Source organism: Leptosomus discolor, chromosome 6, assembly GCF_034619465.1.
Source record: "Leptosomus discolor isolate bLepDis1 chromosome 6, bLepDis1.hap2, whole genome shotgun sequence".
NCBI classification, from domain to species: Eukaryota; Metazoa; Chordata; class Aves; order Leptosomiformes; family Leptosomidae; genus Leptosomus; species Leptosomus discolor.
This window is the reverse complement of record NC_141396.1, coordinates 52441644-52459211: the sequence shown is the minus strand read 5'-3', so window position 1 is coordinate 52459211 and position 17568 is coordinate 52441644. Positions and strand designations below refer to the sequence as shown.

Here is a 17568-nt window from a genome sequence, read left to right as displayed (position 1 = left end):
GAATTAAAATGTCCTTATGCTGTAAAACACTACACTGAATTTTAGAAAACTTACTCATTTACTGTCATCATCTTTTCAGTCTTGAAGAAAATAGATTACTGGCAATATGTGACAATCTGTCATGTGTTCTAGCTCATGGGTATTCTCCTATTTCATCTGAGTCTTCTTTTTACTGATTTCAGCAGCTGCAAATACTTTTAAGGAAGACAAGAGGAAAGGAAGGCAATAAAATGATGTGAGATGAAAGGAGAAGTGAGATCCGGTAGGAAAAGAGATTAAAGCAGAGAAAGAGGAGGAGAAGAAAGAAGTTTTAGAGGTTCATAAAGGAACATGGGAGAAAGCAAAGAGTGAAACAGATCTTGTGTCACCTCTCTGATTCTTTTTTTCTTATTTCATCTTTCTAAGTAAGACAAGAACGATCTTAAAAGCAGTGTCCAAATTTCAGCTTTTTTAGTCTGCTTTTGTCCGTTTCCTCTTTAAAGGGAGCTACAGATGCTCAGAAGTACTTGAGTCTAGTCAAAGCACACATCTGGAATTTTTTGGAAGTTGTCAAAGTACTTTCTCAGCAGCAGTGAAGGTGACTGTGTGTATCCTAGACACACTCCTCACAAGGAATCATATCATTAGTTCCCTGCCAGTCCTTCATGCTTTGACACTTGTCTACTGGCCTGTGCACTAGACAAGGCATTTTGCAGGTGCTATGGGACTTTGCTCAGGAGCAAATATTTATGCAGGAGCGATAGATAGCGTGTGTTTTCAGCATGAGTAGCAGCAGGAGTGCATTTAACTCCATGTGTAACAGGGATGAATGTGTTGCAAGTGCATGTCTTTATTTATAACCCTCTGAATTCCTGTGCAAATTGGAAAGTGTCGCCTGCAATATCCTTACCCCATGCAGCCCTTCCTGTTACCTTCGACACAGGCAAAAGATGAGCAGAGCTTGTATTTCCTTTCATGCTTCATCAGTATTTTCCTGCAATCATCAAGGTAACTTGTTATTGAAAGCTGTGACACTATCCCATTCCCTTTCAGCCCAACGAGGATGAGAACAGGGCAAGAAATTAAACAGGGATCCCTAAAGAGGAACACTAGATGAGAACTATATTCTTAATATGTTTATAAACCACATAAATAATTTGTATGGTAGAATCATGTTTGTTAGGCCTTTGTACTAACATACCCCGTGGGTGTTCCTTTTCATGTCACAGGAAGATATTTTGTCAGGAATGCTCATCAATAGATCAACCTGGTTGTGGCAAATAATTTGGCATAGCTTCTCTTCAGCAAATAGATTCCTCTGACAGTATCTGAATTAGTTCCAGCTCTGGCAAGTACTTGACAAACAGAGCCCACCACTGTAGCTCTGCGTTGATACTGTTTATCCAGTATTTGAGTAGGGTAGATAAGGCCCTACAACCTGATCCAAAGCCCACAGAAGTCAGTGAAAAGACCCCACAAGACTTTTTAGTTGCTGGAATCCTGTATTCTGTGTTTCATAGTTTGGAAATCTGTGCCAGGAACTTCACCAATAACTGAAAGGCTGGAACAAAAGCAAAGAGCAAACTTCTGGACAGGCAGAAAGAAGGAAAGGAGAATGAAGACATCCAACAAATTCCCAGAAGAGAGAAAATGTCTCTAAGTAGCTTTTCTAGATTGAAAAGATAATTAGGGTCTGGTATTTTTTAGGAAAGCACCAAGTTTCTAAAAGCCTTAAGACAAAAAAATAACCTCCTGGGGTCTTAAAGTAATTCATTCTACAATTATCCTGTATTTTAGTCTTCTGTAAATCACAGAATCACAGAATGGCAGGGGTTGGATGGGACCTCTGGAGATCATCTAGTCCAACCCCTCCTGTAGGTGAACCCCCCAGGTTCAACTGCAGCAGATCACACAGGAAGGTGTCCCAGAGGATTTTGAGCATCTCCAGGGAAGAAGACTCCACAGCCTCTCCGGGCAGCCTGTTCTAGTGTTCTGCCACACTCAAATTGAAGACATTTTTCCTCATGTTCAGGTGGAACTTCCCATGTTCCAGTTTGTGCCCATTGCCCCTTGTCCTGTCGCTGGGCAGCACTGAAAAGAGCCTGGCCCCATCCTCTTGGCACCCACTCTTTAGATATTTATAAGTGTTGATAAGGTCTCCTCTCAGCCTTCTCTTCTCCAGGCTAAATAGCCCCAAGTATCTTAGCCTTTCCTTATAGGGGAGATGCCCCAGTTCCCTATCACCTTCGTAGCCTCCACTGGACTCTCTCCAATGGTTTCTTGTCTCCCCTGAACTGGAAGGCCTAGAACTGGACACATTGATTTATTGTGGTCCTAAATCCCTCAAGCTATGCTATTTTTAACAGCTTTATTGAAAAGTTGTTAAAAACTTAATTTTACTAAAGATACATATATATGTTTGTGTTCAATATTATAGGGATACACAGCAATAACCCCTTTACTTAGACTGTTTGGTATGTTCCATGCTGAAATATATTGTGTTTATTTTGTTGGGAGAATATTGTGTTGGGAAGCTCTGATGACTGAATGTCTGGAGCTGCCGTTTGAAATTGGTCAGGGATAAAATTCAAAATCTGTAAAAGTGCTTTTTCTTTGTCCTGTGAAATTCTGTTGGGATTTTCTGGTCTCAGCTGCTGACATTCACTATTCCCCTTGTCCTGGTTTGGCCGGGACAGAATCACAGCCCAGCCATGCTAGCCAGGCTCAAGTCAGCCAGGGCAGCTCATCTGAGTGAGCTACAGGTGTAGCCCATCCCATAGTGTCATGGTCATTGTAAAGGGGGACGATTTGCTGAGGAGGGGGTGCTCCTGTGGGGTTATTCCTCCTCTGGCTTCTCCTGAGGACTGCTCTCTGGTTGATTGTGGTAACTGGATATTTGTTTGGCTAAGTATAACTCTGTGTATCTCTGTTGGTATTGGTGGTGTTTCACTAAATCTATTTTACTTCTACGTGTGAGTCTGCTCTCTTCTTTCCCAGTTCCCCTCCCTGGCTGGTGGAGGGTCATTGGGTGATAGAGTGACTGTTATAGTTTAGCCCTGGGTACAGGCTAAATGTAGACACCTCTTCTTTTTCCTTTTCTCTGGAAAGCTTGCTGAAAATATAACTGATGGTGGACGTGGGGATAACTGGGCTTACATCCCCAAAGCAGATGCATTGGCCACGCTACTGTGGCTGGAGTCTGCAGAACAGCTCCAGTAGAAGGGCATGAGAGAAGGTAGCAGATCATTCTCCTCCCAGTGCAATCCCTGTGGTGGCTCTTGGTCACTGTGGACACAAAGCTGCAGACTCTCCATGGAATAAGGAATGACCAGCTCCAACATATGACTTAAATACATGGTTTGCAGTATGGGGACATACAGAACTTGACCTGTGTTGCTATGTGAATATAATTCTGCTCAGCCAACAGCATAAATACAGCAAGTGGCATGAGAACTGGTGCTGGGTAAAGCTAGTTGCATGAATGTTTTCCTTATGACAATTCATGACTCTCAGTATAGGTCCACAGCACCCTTAGCCTACACAAAGACTGTTTGGGTATCTCCTGGCAATGCCCCCTTCTGCACTCTTGACACCCCTGATATCTTCACTCTTTCTGCATAGGTCATATTTTTCACCCTTTAGACCTCTAACAATTCTGCTTCCTTTCCTTTGGATTATCTCCAAGTGCCCATGCTAAAAAATGACTTGATATTCTAGCTCAGGCCTTCCCAGTTCTCAGCACAATGAAGTCATTACTTGTTATATCTTGGAGAATAAAACATTTAAACAGTTTGATGGCTGAAAACCATGAGAGAATTATTAAGAAAACTACTAAAAATCCTTTAACGTAATTTTAGAAAGTAGCATAAGACCAGTATAGACGCAGGCAAAAAAGCTGTAAATTCGCCTGTACTCATTCTTTAAGTCTAACCAACTTTTCACTACCTCAAGCTGCTTGAGGCACAGGTTGGAGCCCCTGGAAAGGTCAACAGAATTGCGGATTTTCCTCAAAATTTTGGATTCTTCTTTGCTACGACTTCTTCCTTCTATTATAATACAAAGAAAGCTTTTATTGTCTTCCCAAACTCTGTGCATCTGCATCTGCTAAGTCTGACATTACCACCTGTGTGATTCTGTAATTGCTTTTTAATGATTTGAGGACTTTCCATTCTCTTTTGAGAAGTTGTAGAAAATAATTTTTATTCAGCCTAATTTTTTTCCAGGCCAGAGCTAGCCACAATTACTTAATAAGCTTTAATGATTGTCTCATTCATAAAACAAGATGTTAGGAACCATTGCCTTGCTCCTTTGTGGAAGTACTGTCAGTATGTAGGAAAAAATCACAAAATATAACAGTGGAGAAGTTGACCCACTCCTATAGTTAAAAAGTTATCCCCAGAAAAATCTCAAATAGTCACAGGTGTGTTTAAGTTGATAAGATTAGAGACTCAGAGTAAAATGTAAATGACTTTTACATTTTTTTAAAGTATTTTAAATGTCAGGTTTTTGAAGGTATGAAAAGTTATGGCGTTACCTAATAACTGAGCAGGAGGAGAGTTACAGCAGGAAGGTATTTTAAAGCATTAAAATCTGGTAGTGTTTGGTATATTCCCTAAGTAATTTTTACAAATGGCACTTTGAACTCACATTGGGTGCCAGAGTTTAATTTTTTTTGTCTGCTTCATGTAACTTAGCTACCCCAATTCTTTTTTAAATTTTTTTTATTTTTTTCTTACTTTGACTTGTATATGATTTTGATAAGTTTTCAACTTCGAATCTTTGAGGAATACTATTATTCTTCAGTTTGACACTGGTCTTTCCACAGTTCCAAATTAACTCTACTTGACTTGAGGAAACATCTGTATTTTAAATTGTGTGAACTTCGAACATACTGTACATACTGTACACTGAATCAGTGTTTTCTTATCAGACCAAGGAATATCTGTATGCCATGAACAGGCTACTAAACTTGGACACATACAGAATTACTCTGGAAAAATTCTTTGATAGAGAGTATAAAGGCAGGATAAACTGTGAAGTAGCTCTGGAAATCAGAAGCATTCCACTGCCTGAATATTTTTAACATTCAGATAAAAATGACTTTTGGTAATCTGCATAGAGTTGAAGGATTCTCACTCCTTTCACGTTTGCAGTGTCCATGTAGGGGATTTCAACCTCGTGGCCATTTTGAAGAGAACTTGAATATTAATCATTAGGAATCGCAAGCTCTGACTTTCTTCATCCCATGTTCCATCTCCTGCTTCTTCCTGCCAGACAGATAACAGCCTCTTCATGGAAATCTGCCAACAATGTACCAGTTAATAAATGAATTGCCAGGTTCTACGGTATATTAGCCCAGAAAAGCTCAACATCCAGAACTATATATATGCCACCCATATTGCAGCATGGTGTCCCCTCATTAAGTACGTGGAAAGTAGTTGTAATTTTTGCGAACTAGCAACTCTTGCCAATCTTTCTCCTGATTAGTATAATCCTTTTCTCATAATCTCTTATAATAATGTTTTATACTTCATTTATCTTACATAATTAGACCTTGGACAGTCTCACAGCCTTGTTACTTTGTTTGTTAAAGCTCATTCTTCCTTCTAAGGCATCAACAAACACTATATTTGGTAAATTGTGTTCAAAATGTTTTCAGAATGATGTATGTATAACTTGTGTGCATATCTAGTGGGAAAGACACAAATGTCAGAGGTCCTCGTTCCTGTTAGTACTATCGCTACTCATGTGTGAGTCTTCAAGTTTTGGCCCAGGATAAACTCATTTTCTTTATACTTCACTACTGACATTTCCCATTTTACACATTTGATAGAAAAACTATCAATATTTCGTTTTGAACTGTTTTATTTTTTTTTCCAGGAGACTGTTAGAACAGCTGGGAAAACTGCCAAGAAGCTTACTGAAGACAGTAAAAGCAGGAATTAAATCACAGAAAAACATGAAAAACCTGTAGCTGTTTCTGAACAGTGAAATAATGACTGTCAACCAGCAACTGTATCTAATAGCAAGTTTTATAGCAGTGTGGTAAAGTTCCTGATATGCAACATTATGTTTCAGCAAAAAATGCAAATGACAACTGAAGTATAATGTTGAACATTACAAGGTCTATGCCACTGTAAAATTGCTTGTTAAAGACAGTCTTGGAAGAGTCTCTATTGACTTCACATTTTTACAGCTGTTTCTGCAAGTTTCTCAGGTGAGAAAGTATGTTCCCAGCAACTCATGATCACCTAGAAAGTACAGAAACAGCAGGTTAATGGGAATTTTCAACATTTTCCACTAATAAATTTGAGCTGTGGCCATAAAAACGTGGAGTATGCTCAGTTGTTTCAGCCATGAGCTGTAAACTGTTTACTCCAGTTTTACTCCGTTTCTGCCTTTCTGAACTCCTGCATGCTGCCTTTATTCCACACAAGTGAGTGTGGGGATATGATAAAATATTGTAACATGGCAGGTGTGCTTGTTTCCTGCTTTAACAGGTGGGTGTGTTGTTTCTCACATAGAATTCAGATCCTCATCTATATTGTTAGTTCAGATAACTCAGGAGGGTAGTAGTAATAAAACTAACATCTAAGCTTAGAGTTATCTGTAGGTCAATGGAAGGACTGTTTGATCTTGTGAGTGTCCCAAAGCTTTGCAAAACTGCAATTAATATAAAAGTTATATGGAACTCAGTTACATTGGATCAGATACACATGGGGCCAAACTAACATAAACTGACTTCCTTCCAGTTTTCTTCACTGGGAACTGCTAACTAGAACACGAAGGGTTAGGGATGCTGTTCTCACCTTGCCCTTGATTTAACTGGGCAATAATGTCACCTCAGATGTTCCAAGGATATCATTAATTCTGTTCCTTAACTCTGTGCACACTAAACCACAGATAGCTTTGCTATTTGTACCAGCTTTGAAGTTACTAATGCTATTGCTGTGGTAACAAGAGTGGACTGCCAGCTGAGACAGCTGCTGGGCAGGGAGCACCTGAGGAGACCTGCTGAGGTGCCCTGTGCAGTAGCAGAAGGGTGTTGATGTTACGTGCTACAAAGTTTACTTGAACTTCATGTCTCTAGTACTGTGTGTAAGCTCAGGGGCAAAAAAAAAAAGCTGCCCCCCCGCCTTCACTCTGCAGTTAATTTGAATTGTTTCACCATTTCTACCCAAAAGAAATACGTTGCCAGGCCACACTGAATGTCCAGTGAACTGTGTAACTCCATTGTCTTCAGTGAAATCCATGAAAAAATGCGACTGATATCTGTACAACCCTTTGACTTGTGACGGCTTTGAGTAGGAGATTGCTCAGCGGTTCCATTGATGCTGCTGATGTTACTGACGATGCACCAGTTTTCGCTCTGCGTTGGTTCTGTTGCATTAACAGATACCCAAAGGACCAAGAAGACCATCTGATTTTGTCGGCGTGCGGCGGCCCTCCCCAAACACCGGGAGGGGCAGCGGAAAGCTGCTGTTTCCAAGAGCGCACCTTCTCTCCGTTCAAAGCCTTGCTTTCTTCGCACTCGAGGGAGAGCGGAGCAGCCAACAGCGCCCGTCCGTCCCCCTAGCCCACCGGCCGGGGGCGAGGGCCGAAGATTTTGCGGGGCTCTTTGTGCCGGGGCGGCCCCGGGCCCCGGCAGGGCAGAGCGAGGAGGCGGCCGCCGCACGCCCCGGGGCTGGGTCCGGGCACCCCTCCGCCCCGCTCCGGAGGGGTCCCGGCCGCCGGGCCCGCTCCCCGGCAGGGACCGCCGGCTGCCCCCGACCCGTCCGCGCTGCCCGGCGCCCCGCGGAGCCGGCCGGCTGCCCCCGCCCCGCCGCACCGCCCCACGCCTCCGGAGCGGGGAGGCAGCGCCGCCACCGCCCCGCCCGCCGCCGCTGCGCGCCGGGGCAGGCGCCGAGCAGGTGGCCGCAGGCAGCGGGCAGCGCCGCGGCATGTGAGCGGCCCCCGGCTCGCCGCTCGGCCGCGCTCCCTCGGGAAGGCACCACCGGCCCCCCGATCTTGCGCTGCCCTCCCCTCGCTGGGCCGGCCGCGGAGGCAGGGCGCCCGCAACGGCAGCCCGGCGGCGGCCGGGGGCTGAGCGCCGCGCCCCGCCGGGGGGCGGCCGTGGCGGAGGGCGGAGAGGAGGAGGAGGAAGAGGAGGAAGAAGGCTGCTCGGGGCCGGAGGGACGCGGGAGCCCCCCGGCCGCGCAGGATGAAAGTCACCGTGTGCTTCGGGAGGACGCGGGTGGTCGTGCCCTGCGGGGACGGGAACATGAAAGTTTTCAGCCTGATCCAGCAAGCGGTGACCCGGTACAAGAAGGCGATCGCCAAGGTGAGGGGCGCGGGGAGCGGCGCCCGCGATCAATATGGCGCTTCCTGGAGCGGGGAGGGAAGCGAGGGGGAAAGTCCGGGCTGCCCCGCCGGGGCGGCGGGAGCGGGGCCGGGGCGGCCGGCGACGGCGGAGCCCTGCGGGGAGCGTGTGCCTGGCGCCGCCGAGGGGACCCGGGGGGGCGGCGGGCCGGGGCGGGGGGGGCGGTCCCTTCGCGGCGGCCAGCGCGGCTCCCCGCGGGCGCCTGGCGGGCCCCGGCCCTTTGTTCGCCGGTGCCTGCCGGCGAGGTGGCGGCCCCCGGGGGTGTTGGCGCTGGGGCCGCCCGAGCCCGGCCCGGAGAGCGACGCGGGGGCCGGCGGTGCCGGATCTGCCCCGGAGCGGGTGGCGGGGCCGAGGCGCCGCCGGCCGGGCGGGAGTCGCGGCGGAGGGCTGGAAATCCAGCCCCAGGCTTCCCGGCCCTCCAGGCCCGGCGGGGAGGGCGGTGGGAGGGGAGCCCGCGGCAGGGGCGTCCGGCGGCGCCCCACGGGCCGCTGTTCCCGCTCCGGACCGGGGTCCGGGGGGGCCCCGCAGCACCGCGGCCGCCCGCGCAGTCTTCGCGGCTGCCCCGCGCCCGGGGAGCTGCGCGGGGAGGGCTCCGCCTGTGCGTGAGGCATCCGCGGTGCCCCGGGGTGCGAGGAGCGCTGGCCCGGTCCGCAGCGGGGCTGATGCGAGTGCCGCCTGCGCCGGCCTCCCTCAGCCCCATGTTGAAATCCCTGGCTGTGGGTGTGCGGGCAGTTGCACACTTGGCTTTCCCTCCATAGGCGATTGTTGGGCTTTTGGTTGTTTTTCTTTCCTCTTTTCTTTCTTTCTTTCTTTTCTTTTTTTTTTTTTTTTTTTTCCCCTCTATACTTTCTTCTTGTTGCTGCAAACTTCTTCTTAATCATCTGGTTTGTCGTTGGCTGGGAACTTGAGGAGTGCCCTTCCCCTTTGCTCTGCCTGATCCATCCGAGCAGTTGGGTGCGCTTTTCCCCCTCAGCCCTTCTGACATGCTTTACACTTCTGAACTTGGAAGCTTTGCTTTGGCAAATGCTGACTTCCAGGCTCTCTGAAACCTGCAGTGGAAGGAATACTGTGAACAGTATATTGATTGGTTTGAAGTGATTCTCAAGAAAATTTGAGATCAGTTTTCTGAGAGAGAATTCCAGTTGCTGGGAGGAGAAAAGTAAGTGAGGTTTGCATGACTTCCCCATTTGATTCCTGATGAATACAGTTTTGGAGAGGACAAATGTGTTCTCTCTGTATTTTTGTTACTTGTCTTGTAACAAGTTGTGATTCTGGCTGGAAAAAGGAGTTAGAAATTCGCTAGGATGTGGCTGTGGCTGCCTACCAGCTGTTATTTATATATGGCAGGTAATGCACGTGGCAGTCTACCTGTATGTAGGAGACGGTGGTTGAAAGTACCTTTCCAGTTAAGGTAAACCAGTGAACAGTAAAGTGTGTCCCTTGGGGGAGCACCGAATGCCTCATCAGGCCATTCAGATGAGAAGTGTTTGCAGAATTTATTCATCAGTGTTACAACATCAGTAAAATTAATTATTTTGATCTGTTGTGTTCCAAAACCGTGGCCCATGTAACTCACGTGGCACTGGACTGCATCCTGGTTTCCAACTGTTAAATTGCATTAAGGGATGGCAGTTACATTCTGCAGTGTAATGTTAAGCCTGGAAGTGATTGCAGGACTAAGCACAGGAGAAACACATGCCAGTCACCAGGAAAAGGTTACGTGATTGCAAATGGTGTGGGTTTGTTCGGGAAAGGAGTGGCCCACCTGTGGAAACATGAAAAATTAAAAATCTAACTCTTCTTTGAATATGCTGATGTATTTACTAAAAAGACAGTTTGCAGAGGTGCAGCCAGACTTTGACTGGCCCCTAGTCCCTAAAGCTCCGACCCTGGGTTTGAAATGACACAGTGGTTTTATTTATTAGTATTTATGTGGTGGTTATGCTGTATGCCACTGGCATGGACTTGAGGTAGCCGTAATTACTGAGATTGTTTCTATTATATGGAAATACTGTGGTTGAAAACATAGTAGCAGAGCCCATGGGCTTTCTCTGTTTTACACAGTCACTGTCAAACCTTACTTTTAACTTAAATTCACTGAAGATTTGCTGTGGTGATGTTTAGGTAATAAGGAGGTGGATCCTCATTGTCTTGTAAGTAAATGTATAGTGCTGTTTGCAGTTCTTGCTGTAGAGTAACATAGTAACTTTATGGTTTCAATGACAGAATTTCATAGATGACTTTTTATAGCAGTTAGTTGGTTTCTTTCTGTGCTAGTGTGGCAGATGAGTGAATCTTCACTTCAGAAAGAGGCAAGACAGGGGACAAAGTAACTCCTAAACTGAGAGGATGGAAGTACATGTGCATATAGGAACGTACAACCTGGCAGCTGCTGTCAAGCTGACACTGAAATCTACTTCACCACCACTGTGCTGTTACAGAAAAAAGCATATCTGGTGGAAGATTATTCAAAGTATTTGAATTAAATTTATGGTTTTCATACTTTACAAGAAAACCAGCATTTCTCATCCTGCAAAAATGTGTGTGCTGTATGCAGCAGTTCCTTTGGGAGAACTACTTGAATCCTCTGAGAACTGAGTTGTCAGCCCTTCCCAGATTACCTCCTGTCATGGTTTCCAGGTTGTGATTAGTGGTAAGTGATCTGCACAGTGGACACTTCTGATGTACCTGTGCAGTCGTGGTGAGGCAGCCTGGCATTGTGCTTGCGGAGTGCCGGGAGCGAGTAGCTTCAAAATTTGACCTCGATCTTCTGGCTTAGTATTATTTAGGTTGGAGAGACACGTTGAGAATGGCAAAAATACTTATGGAAGATAATCCATGTAATAGTAAGGTTCTCTCTGTAAAATTTTAAGACTTAAAAAGCGTACAGATAACACACCTAGTTACTGCAGTTAGTTCTGGATGCAGTTGTCTTTGATTAGGATTCATAAATCCTAAAAAGTCATTATGGATTAACCCTACTGTCAGTACTAAATCTTTAGGTGTGGAATAAGTTATTAGTATGAGAGGCTGTGCTTGAAGGTTGGTCTGTGTAGCACGTGTAGGAAATCTTTCTGTTCCTTTGCTTTTATTCCAAAAGAAGCTTTGTGTCTGAAACATGATCCTTTTTTTTTTCTGCAAGTTGTATTAGTGGGGAATGAACAAGCAAATGATAAGAGGTGTTTGAAAAGTCCACCTTGTCCAGGGTGGCTGGAGTTGGCAAAAATTGATCACGCTTATTGAAACCTTGTTTGCATGGTGGCACACTAATGATGCTGTGTGTGTGTGGCTGGACTGGTGCAGCCTCTGCAACAATTTCTGTGTGTGTTAAACGAGTACAGTTTGGGCAGGGGGCAGCTGGCCTGAGAAATGGTAGGTGTGTTTTCCAAACCCTGCTGGTTTTGTCTTGATGTAGTTCTGCTTTTGGCTTCTTAGCAATTAGTTTAATGATAAAAGGTAAGAGGGATTTTGTGGAGGGGAAGTCAGCCACACCTGACTGGCTTAATGTTTAATTGGAAGAGATGGTGGGCTGCCCCAAAAGGGAGCAGACAGGCAGGCAGTTGAGAAGAAACATGTTTATCAAATGACTGACTAGAAACTAGTGTTAACATTTGGAAAATTATAATAAAAGCGGGGTATCGAGTAACCTTTTGTCAAAAAGAAATAGTTGTGCATCCTGTAGCTTTGGGTTGAGCCAAAGACATGTCTGACTTTTTTTGGTGACTTTTGACTGTCATAATCTGACACCATAATCTTTGTGTGCTTTGGGATTTTTGGGATATCGTAAGCATTTCACCTTTTATCTTTTTCTAGCAAGTATACATAAGCATGTGTAGGTAATGGGGAAGAATTTTTTGTTATTTTTAGCATTATTATGTTGTCTTTGTGTAATGTAAACGACCATGGTAAACAAGAATATGAAATAGGAAATTGTAGATTTACTGGAGTTGTTTAGTCTCATGTTCAGTCCCTGCAGGGATCGTTCGATCTCTATCATAGCTCAGTTTGTAGTGATGTTCCTAGACCTTGTATATAACCCTGATTTTCTAGTTAAAATAAATAAATTAACAGTTTTCCTGCTGAATCAAAAAGATTTTAGGAGGACGCTTTTGAGACATCTTTCTCTTCCATCTCACCAAATACTGTGGGAGATGAAGTGTTTGGGGCTTTGTCATGTTGTGTGGAACAATGCTTGAATTGTTACTTTAAAAACTGTAGTATGTTAATATTTGTGAAAAGGAATTGTAATTTGTTCTTTGATAGCATTTGAAGGCAGTTGCTGATACAGGGCCAGAGCTTGGGGAAAGTTGGCTGTGTAAGCAAAGGTAACAGGTGTCAAGTGACCATAGTCTCACTTAATTTGTTCATAGGAGGCTCAGGCCACCGGGAGCATAATGCTCTACCTTCTTGATATGTCTGACATTCATGGGCAGGGAAGTGTGAGGTGGGAAGGTTGTAGGCTCAGTGAATGTGTGAAGCTTTTTTTTTCTTTCTGTTTTTGTTTTTGTTTTTTTTTTTTCCAGTGCCAGCTAACTGGGACTTCTCAGATTATATGCTTAAAAGTCAGCTCCCAGACAGCAGGTTGTCTTCCAGGTACACAATGATGACTTTGATGGGTTTTGTATTCTGCAGAGCAGTTTCACAGTTGCTTGTGAATGTGTTACTGGGGCATTGTTTATAGGTACTAATACACAGGGGTAGAGTGGTATGAAAATCTGCCAGTTTTAATTGGGTTTCGTAATGGTCTCAGCACTATAACCCCCCTGCTTGAGCCTGGCCAGTAGATTTTGGGTGCAGGCTTAGCTGGGTCCTCCATAGTGCCCATGCAGAGACCCCTTTAGAATTGTAATGAAAACAGTAAAGGACAATAGTTTTTAGCATGAAAAAGTTTTATTTTATTTTATTTTTTTTTTAGAATTAGATTTCATTTTGATATCTGCGTAAATCCTGAGCCTGTTTTAAGTAGAAAGAAGTCTTATAGGCTGTTTTCAGAATGCACGGGAACCCTCTCCACTCCACAAAGGCTCAAAAAGAAACCAAAAACCCAAGAAATCCCTCTCGCCCTTGCTGCTCAGTTGACTGTTGGTTTACTTCTAGCGATACCACCAGGATGAAGTCTTTGAGCTCCACATTTAGTATTGGCTGGGTAGTATTTCAATGATTTACCTGAGGTCAAGCAGGAGAGCCCAGGTTCCCTGGGGCTGCTGGCAATTTTCTCAAGCTGGCTCTTGACCTCTTTGCTGATGCTGGGCTCCCAACAGCAGCAGTGAAACGTCACTCTGCTGAAGCTTGGTGAAACCTACGAACAGCAGTGGAGAGCTGCTAATTTAAGGAAGGAAAGTGCTGAAATGGGTCACAGTCACTTTATGTTTAGAAAGCTGTCGTGTGATCTTCCAGGTTTGAGAGTTGGTGCTGGAAATGCAAGGCTATGTCTTGACAGAGCTATTTAGTTCCCTCCACTCAATACGGAAAACTTCCTTTTAACCTCTTCTTTCCAACTTTCTCTGTGTTTTCAGCCAAATGAATGTTTTCCTGTTGTTATCCTTATCTGTGAACACAGGTGACTTGTGCATTGCAGAAGTTGCAAGGTGAAGGCAGGAATGAACCCCTGGATGGAGTGTGGCAGCAGCTGTGGAGGTCCCTTGCACTGGAACTTTGCTGCCCAGCAGTACTGTGCCCAAGGGGACCTGTGGCTTGGGAGGCAGGGAGCTGCACAAGCCCTGCCACACCTTGGGCAGGGCTTTGCCACAGCCTCTCTCTGCCAGGTCTTGCCTCCATTCAGCCACCTGTGATACGAGGGGAAGGCTTGTCTTTGGGAGGCGCGGGAGCCACACTGGGCCGTACCCCTGCTTTTGGGATTATTCAAGGCTAATAGAGAAGAAGACTGAATTCTGTAGTGATTATGAAGAGGGTCGTAAAAAGCGGACAGCCTGTAAGCCCTTCACCTTTGAAGGTGTTTTCAGTAAAGGGTACTGTGGTTGGTTGATGTGAGTGGTACCTATCTTTAGGTGGATGGGATACATCATTGCTTTCAGTTCGGCATTATGTGGTTTCTCAGTATTTCAGCGTTAGTTAACGGTGATCAAAGTGAAGTGTGTGTTTGTGGAAGACTGGCTTGAGAGTGATTTCCCTTTGAGCAAACGCACTGTTCAGCTGCTGTGATCAGTTCCTGTAGCTCTGAGGGGACGACTGCGGAGGAGCCTGTGAAAGCACTCAGCGTGTTCAGAGAACAGTTCCTGGAGGCAATTTGGGGTTTAGGGAGTTGCCAGTCTTTCTTCTCCTGGGCGATAGCCTTCCACCAGTGGAAAACCATCTGATTCTCATAGCTTTTTACACTCTAACTTTGGCTGTAACGGTCGCAGATGTTTTAGTTCTGTTGTAAAAACACCACTGGAAGTAACACTTTCTCAGTTGTACCAGACTATGACATCTTTTGGTTGTGGTGCATTTAATCTGTTAAAATAAGATGGAGTAAATGGGGGAGAAACGCTGGTGATGTTAGTTATACAGAATACGGTTCATGTAGCTTTAAAACAATTTCCTCGTTCTTCAAAGGAAAACAAACCTTTTCATCCAAATATAAATTGAATGGATAAAACATGCAACAATGCTGATCCAATGCTTATGTATATTGAAAATAAAGTGGAATTCTTCTAGCATCAATCCAGAGTATAGCACAGATGTTCTCACTCAGAAATGTTTTGTGAGCAGTAAGAAAATAAAAAGTGGAGCAAAAAGTATTAAAAAAATTCTGCAAGATACTTTAGGGCATCTGTGCTTTTTTTTTTTTTTTTTTCCCCCTCCTTTTTAATATATATTATATATTTTCCTTATTTCTTTGAGGTCATTTTACTGTAAGGCTCAGCAAGTCTAGGACTGGAAGATAGCTAAAAAACCTCCAAAAAACCCAGCTGCCTTGAGCTAAGTTACATAATCCGGTGGTGCTGTTTAAAAAAAAAATTATAAGGAAAGAAAATAAAGCAGCACAAATGTACATAATACTTGTCAAAGTAACTAGTATCATTAGTGAAAGAGAAATGAGTCAAATTCTAAATTGGGGAAAACTAATTTTAAATTAACAGTGAACATTAGGGCCTTTTTGGTTTTGAGATAATCACATTAATTTTACTTGTTACGATACTTTAGCAAGGTCAGATTTTTTTCCTACTGGTAGCCTTAGTTACTTTCTCAAATTGGTTCCAGATATTTGTTAAATCAGTAATAATTTTAGTAACTGTTTTGTTGCAGTACTTGCTATTATTATTTTTTAATCAGGTATCAGGTACTTGACAGTAACTTGTTTCCTACTTCAGTTTCTTACAGTAAAGTGATAGACATTAGTAACCTCTTCAGCCCCAAACAAAAGGAGAAATGTATCCCTGCTAAAAAACTCTTGGACTAGATCCCTCGTCTCCAGTGAGGGGGAAGAATCCCAAAGATCAAGTGTGTTTCTGTGCGAGGGGCTGTGGCTCTTGCTGCCCAGGCGCGGAGATGAGCATCCCATGGAGCTGGGCCCTGGGACGCTGCTGTCTTCCTGCCGGGCACCATGCTCTGGCGCTGGAGTGGGTGGCTGGCGTCGTCTCCTGGATCATTGTGTCTCCAGCTCATCAGGACTTTTATGGTAACAGAGAAAGAGCTGGCAGGAGGGAAATGGCTGGGGGGAGAAGGGTGGTCTTCTGTAGGGGAGGAAAAAAGGATGGGATGTCCTTGGAGACTGGCGAAAGGGAATGCTTTTGGGGTACTGATAGATGGGTGTAACTCCTGGTGCCTTTTATTTCACCTGAGAGGGAAACAGGATTTTGCATGAAGCAAGACAGTAATGGAGTGAATTACATACTGACAAATATAAATAGCTGAAGATGGGAAGAAACTGGTTAACCTGGTGCCCTGGAGGTAAGTGGTCAATTTAGGAAGAGGATGAAAATTTTACCTCAGTGGCACAACAGATGTCACCCAGAAGGCTTTCTTTTTAAAAAGAAACCTGTGGAATTCATTATAGGAAGCTTCCCTTTTTGTCAGTAAGCTCAGTGAAAGTAGCGAATCTCTGATTTGGTATTTGGTAGGGAAAATAGACACTGTTTTGGAAAAGGAATGTCACATTTTTGGCCATACTTTCCACATTCTCTCACGCTCAGCCTGCTGCTGATGCAGCAAGATTTTGAGTCCTTTGCAGGAGGAGCGAGCTGGTACATCGTTAGCAGTTTTATTTTTAAGTGGCCATGTTTATAGGATTTTTATTCCGGGTATGCATGTCTTTACAGCCTCAGAATGGCGATTTAAAATGTTTTTGGTGTTGTATTACTAATAGGAGGAAAAAAAAGTTATGTGGGTATGAAATGTTTTAAATGGAGATAGGATTTTTGGGAGTGCCTGTATGTTTGTGTGCGCATCCACTTAGGTGTTTTCATTTGTTTGAAGAAATGTAGCCACACTTACTAAATGAAAAAGTAGTTTCACCTTACCCCATCTTTTTTGCATGTGCTTTCAAAGTTGTTGAGTTACTCTATCTTCCCCCTAGGCAAAGGCCACATAATATTTTTTTGTCTCTATTAAATGTCAGAAGCAATATCCTACTTGTGAGAAACTTGCAGAGATACATCTCTTTGTGCATATGATGAGAACAACAACTTTGTTCCAAGTTCTTGGAATCCTTTTGAACAGGAAGGAGCAGAATTTAATGAAATACAGAAAAATTACTTCTAGGGATGCTGGAGTGTCTCTGAGACCAAGTAGCCTGGAAGTTTTGTTGCTATAACAACTTAAATGACAGTTTAAAAAAAAATAAATAAAAAATTGGAAGCTTCAGAACCTTTAGCTTCTTTAATAAACCGCTAAGTGGAATAACAAGGCTTGATTTAATTTGGTCTCTCCAAGAACCTGTTGTACCAAAAGTTATTTGCATTTTTTTAAGTGTGCATTTGTTTGTACTGTCAGTTTTTTCCCCTCTGCCTTCCTGTAAAGACTGCTTGCCTGCAGCTGCAAGCACTGGGAAAGCGGCCAGCTACCAAGTACCAAGAGAAGAATTTAGGCAGCCGGGCTGTGGTGGCCACCCGTTCCTGGTGAATGAGCCTCTGGCCTTGGCGCTGCGTGCAGCCTGGGAAGATGTAGAGGAAAGGATTTTACCCCCCTTGAATTTGTCTCCGTCTTTCGGCAGTACCAGGCTACTGGAAGACTGCTAGCCTGAAGTGTTAGGCTTTGCTGAAAGTTAAAAAATATTGTGTAATTGTAAT

The 17568-nt window shown here is 44.4% G+C and overlaps 1 protein-coding gene across 8 annotated transcripts in view; it reads left to right on the top strand.

The window, feature by feature from the left end:
* The first annotated feature begins 8179 nt into the window (after positions 1-8179).
* PARD3 (par-3 family cell polarity regulator) overlaps positions 8180-17568 on the top strand; it is a 453974-nt gene continuing 444585 nt past the window's right edge. For all 8 annotated transcript variants that reach the window (XM_086466464.1, XM_086466465.1, XM_086466463.1 and 5 more), the window contains exon 1: positions 8180-8299. In XM_086466464.1, the coding sequence (XP_086322590.1) occupies positions 8180-8299 (120 nt within the window). The remainder of the gene's footprint in view (positions 8300-17568) is intronic.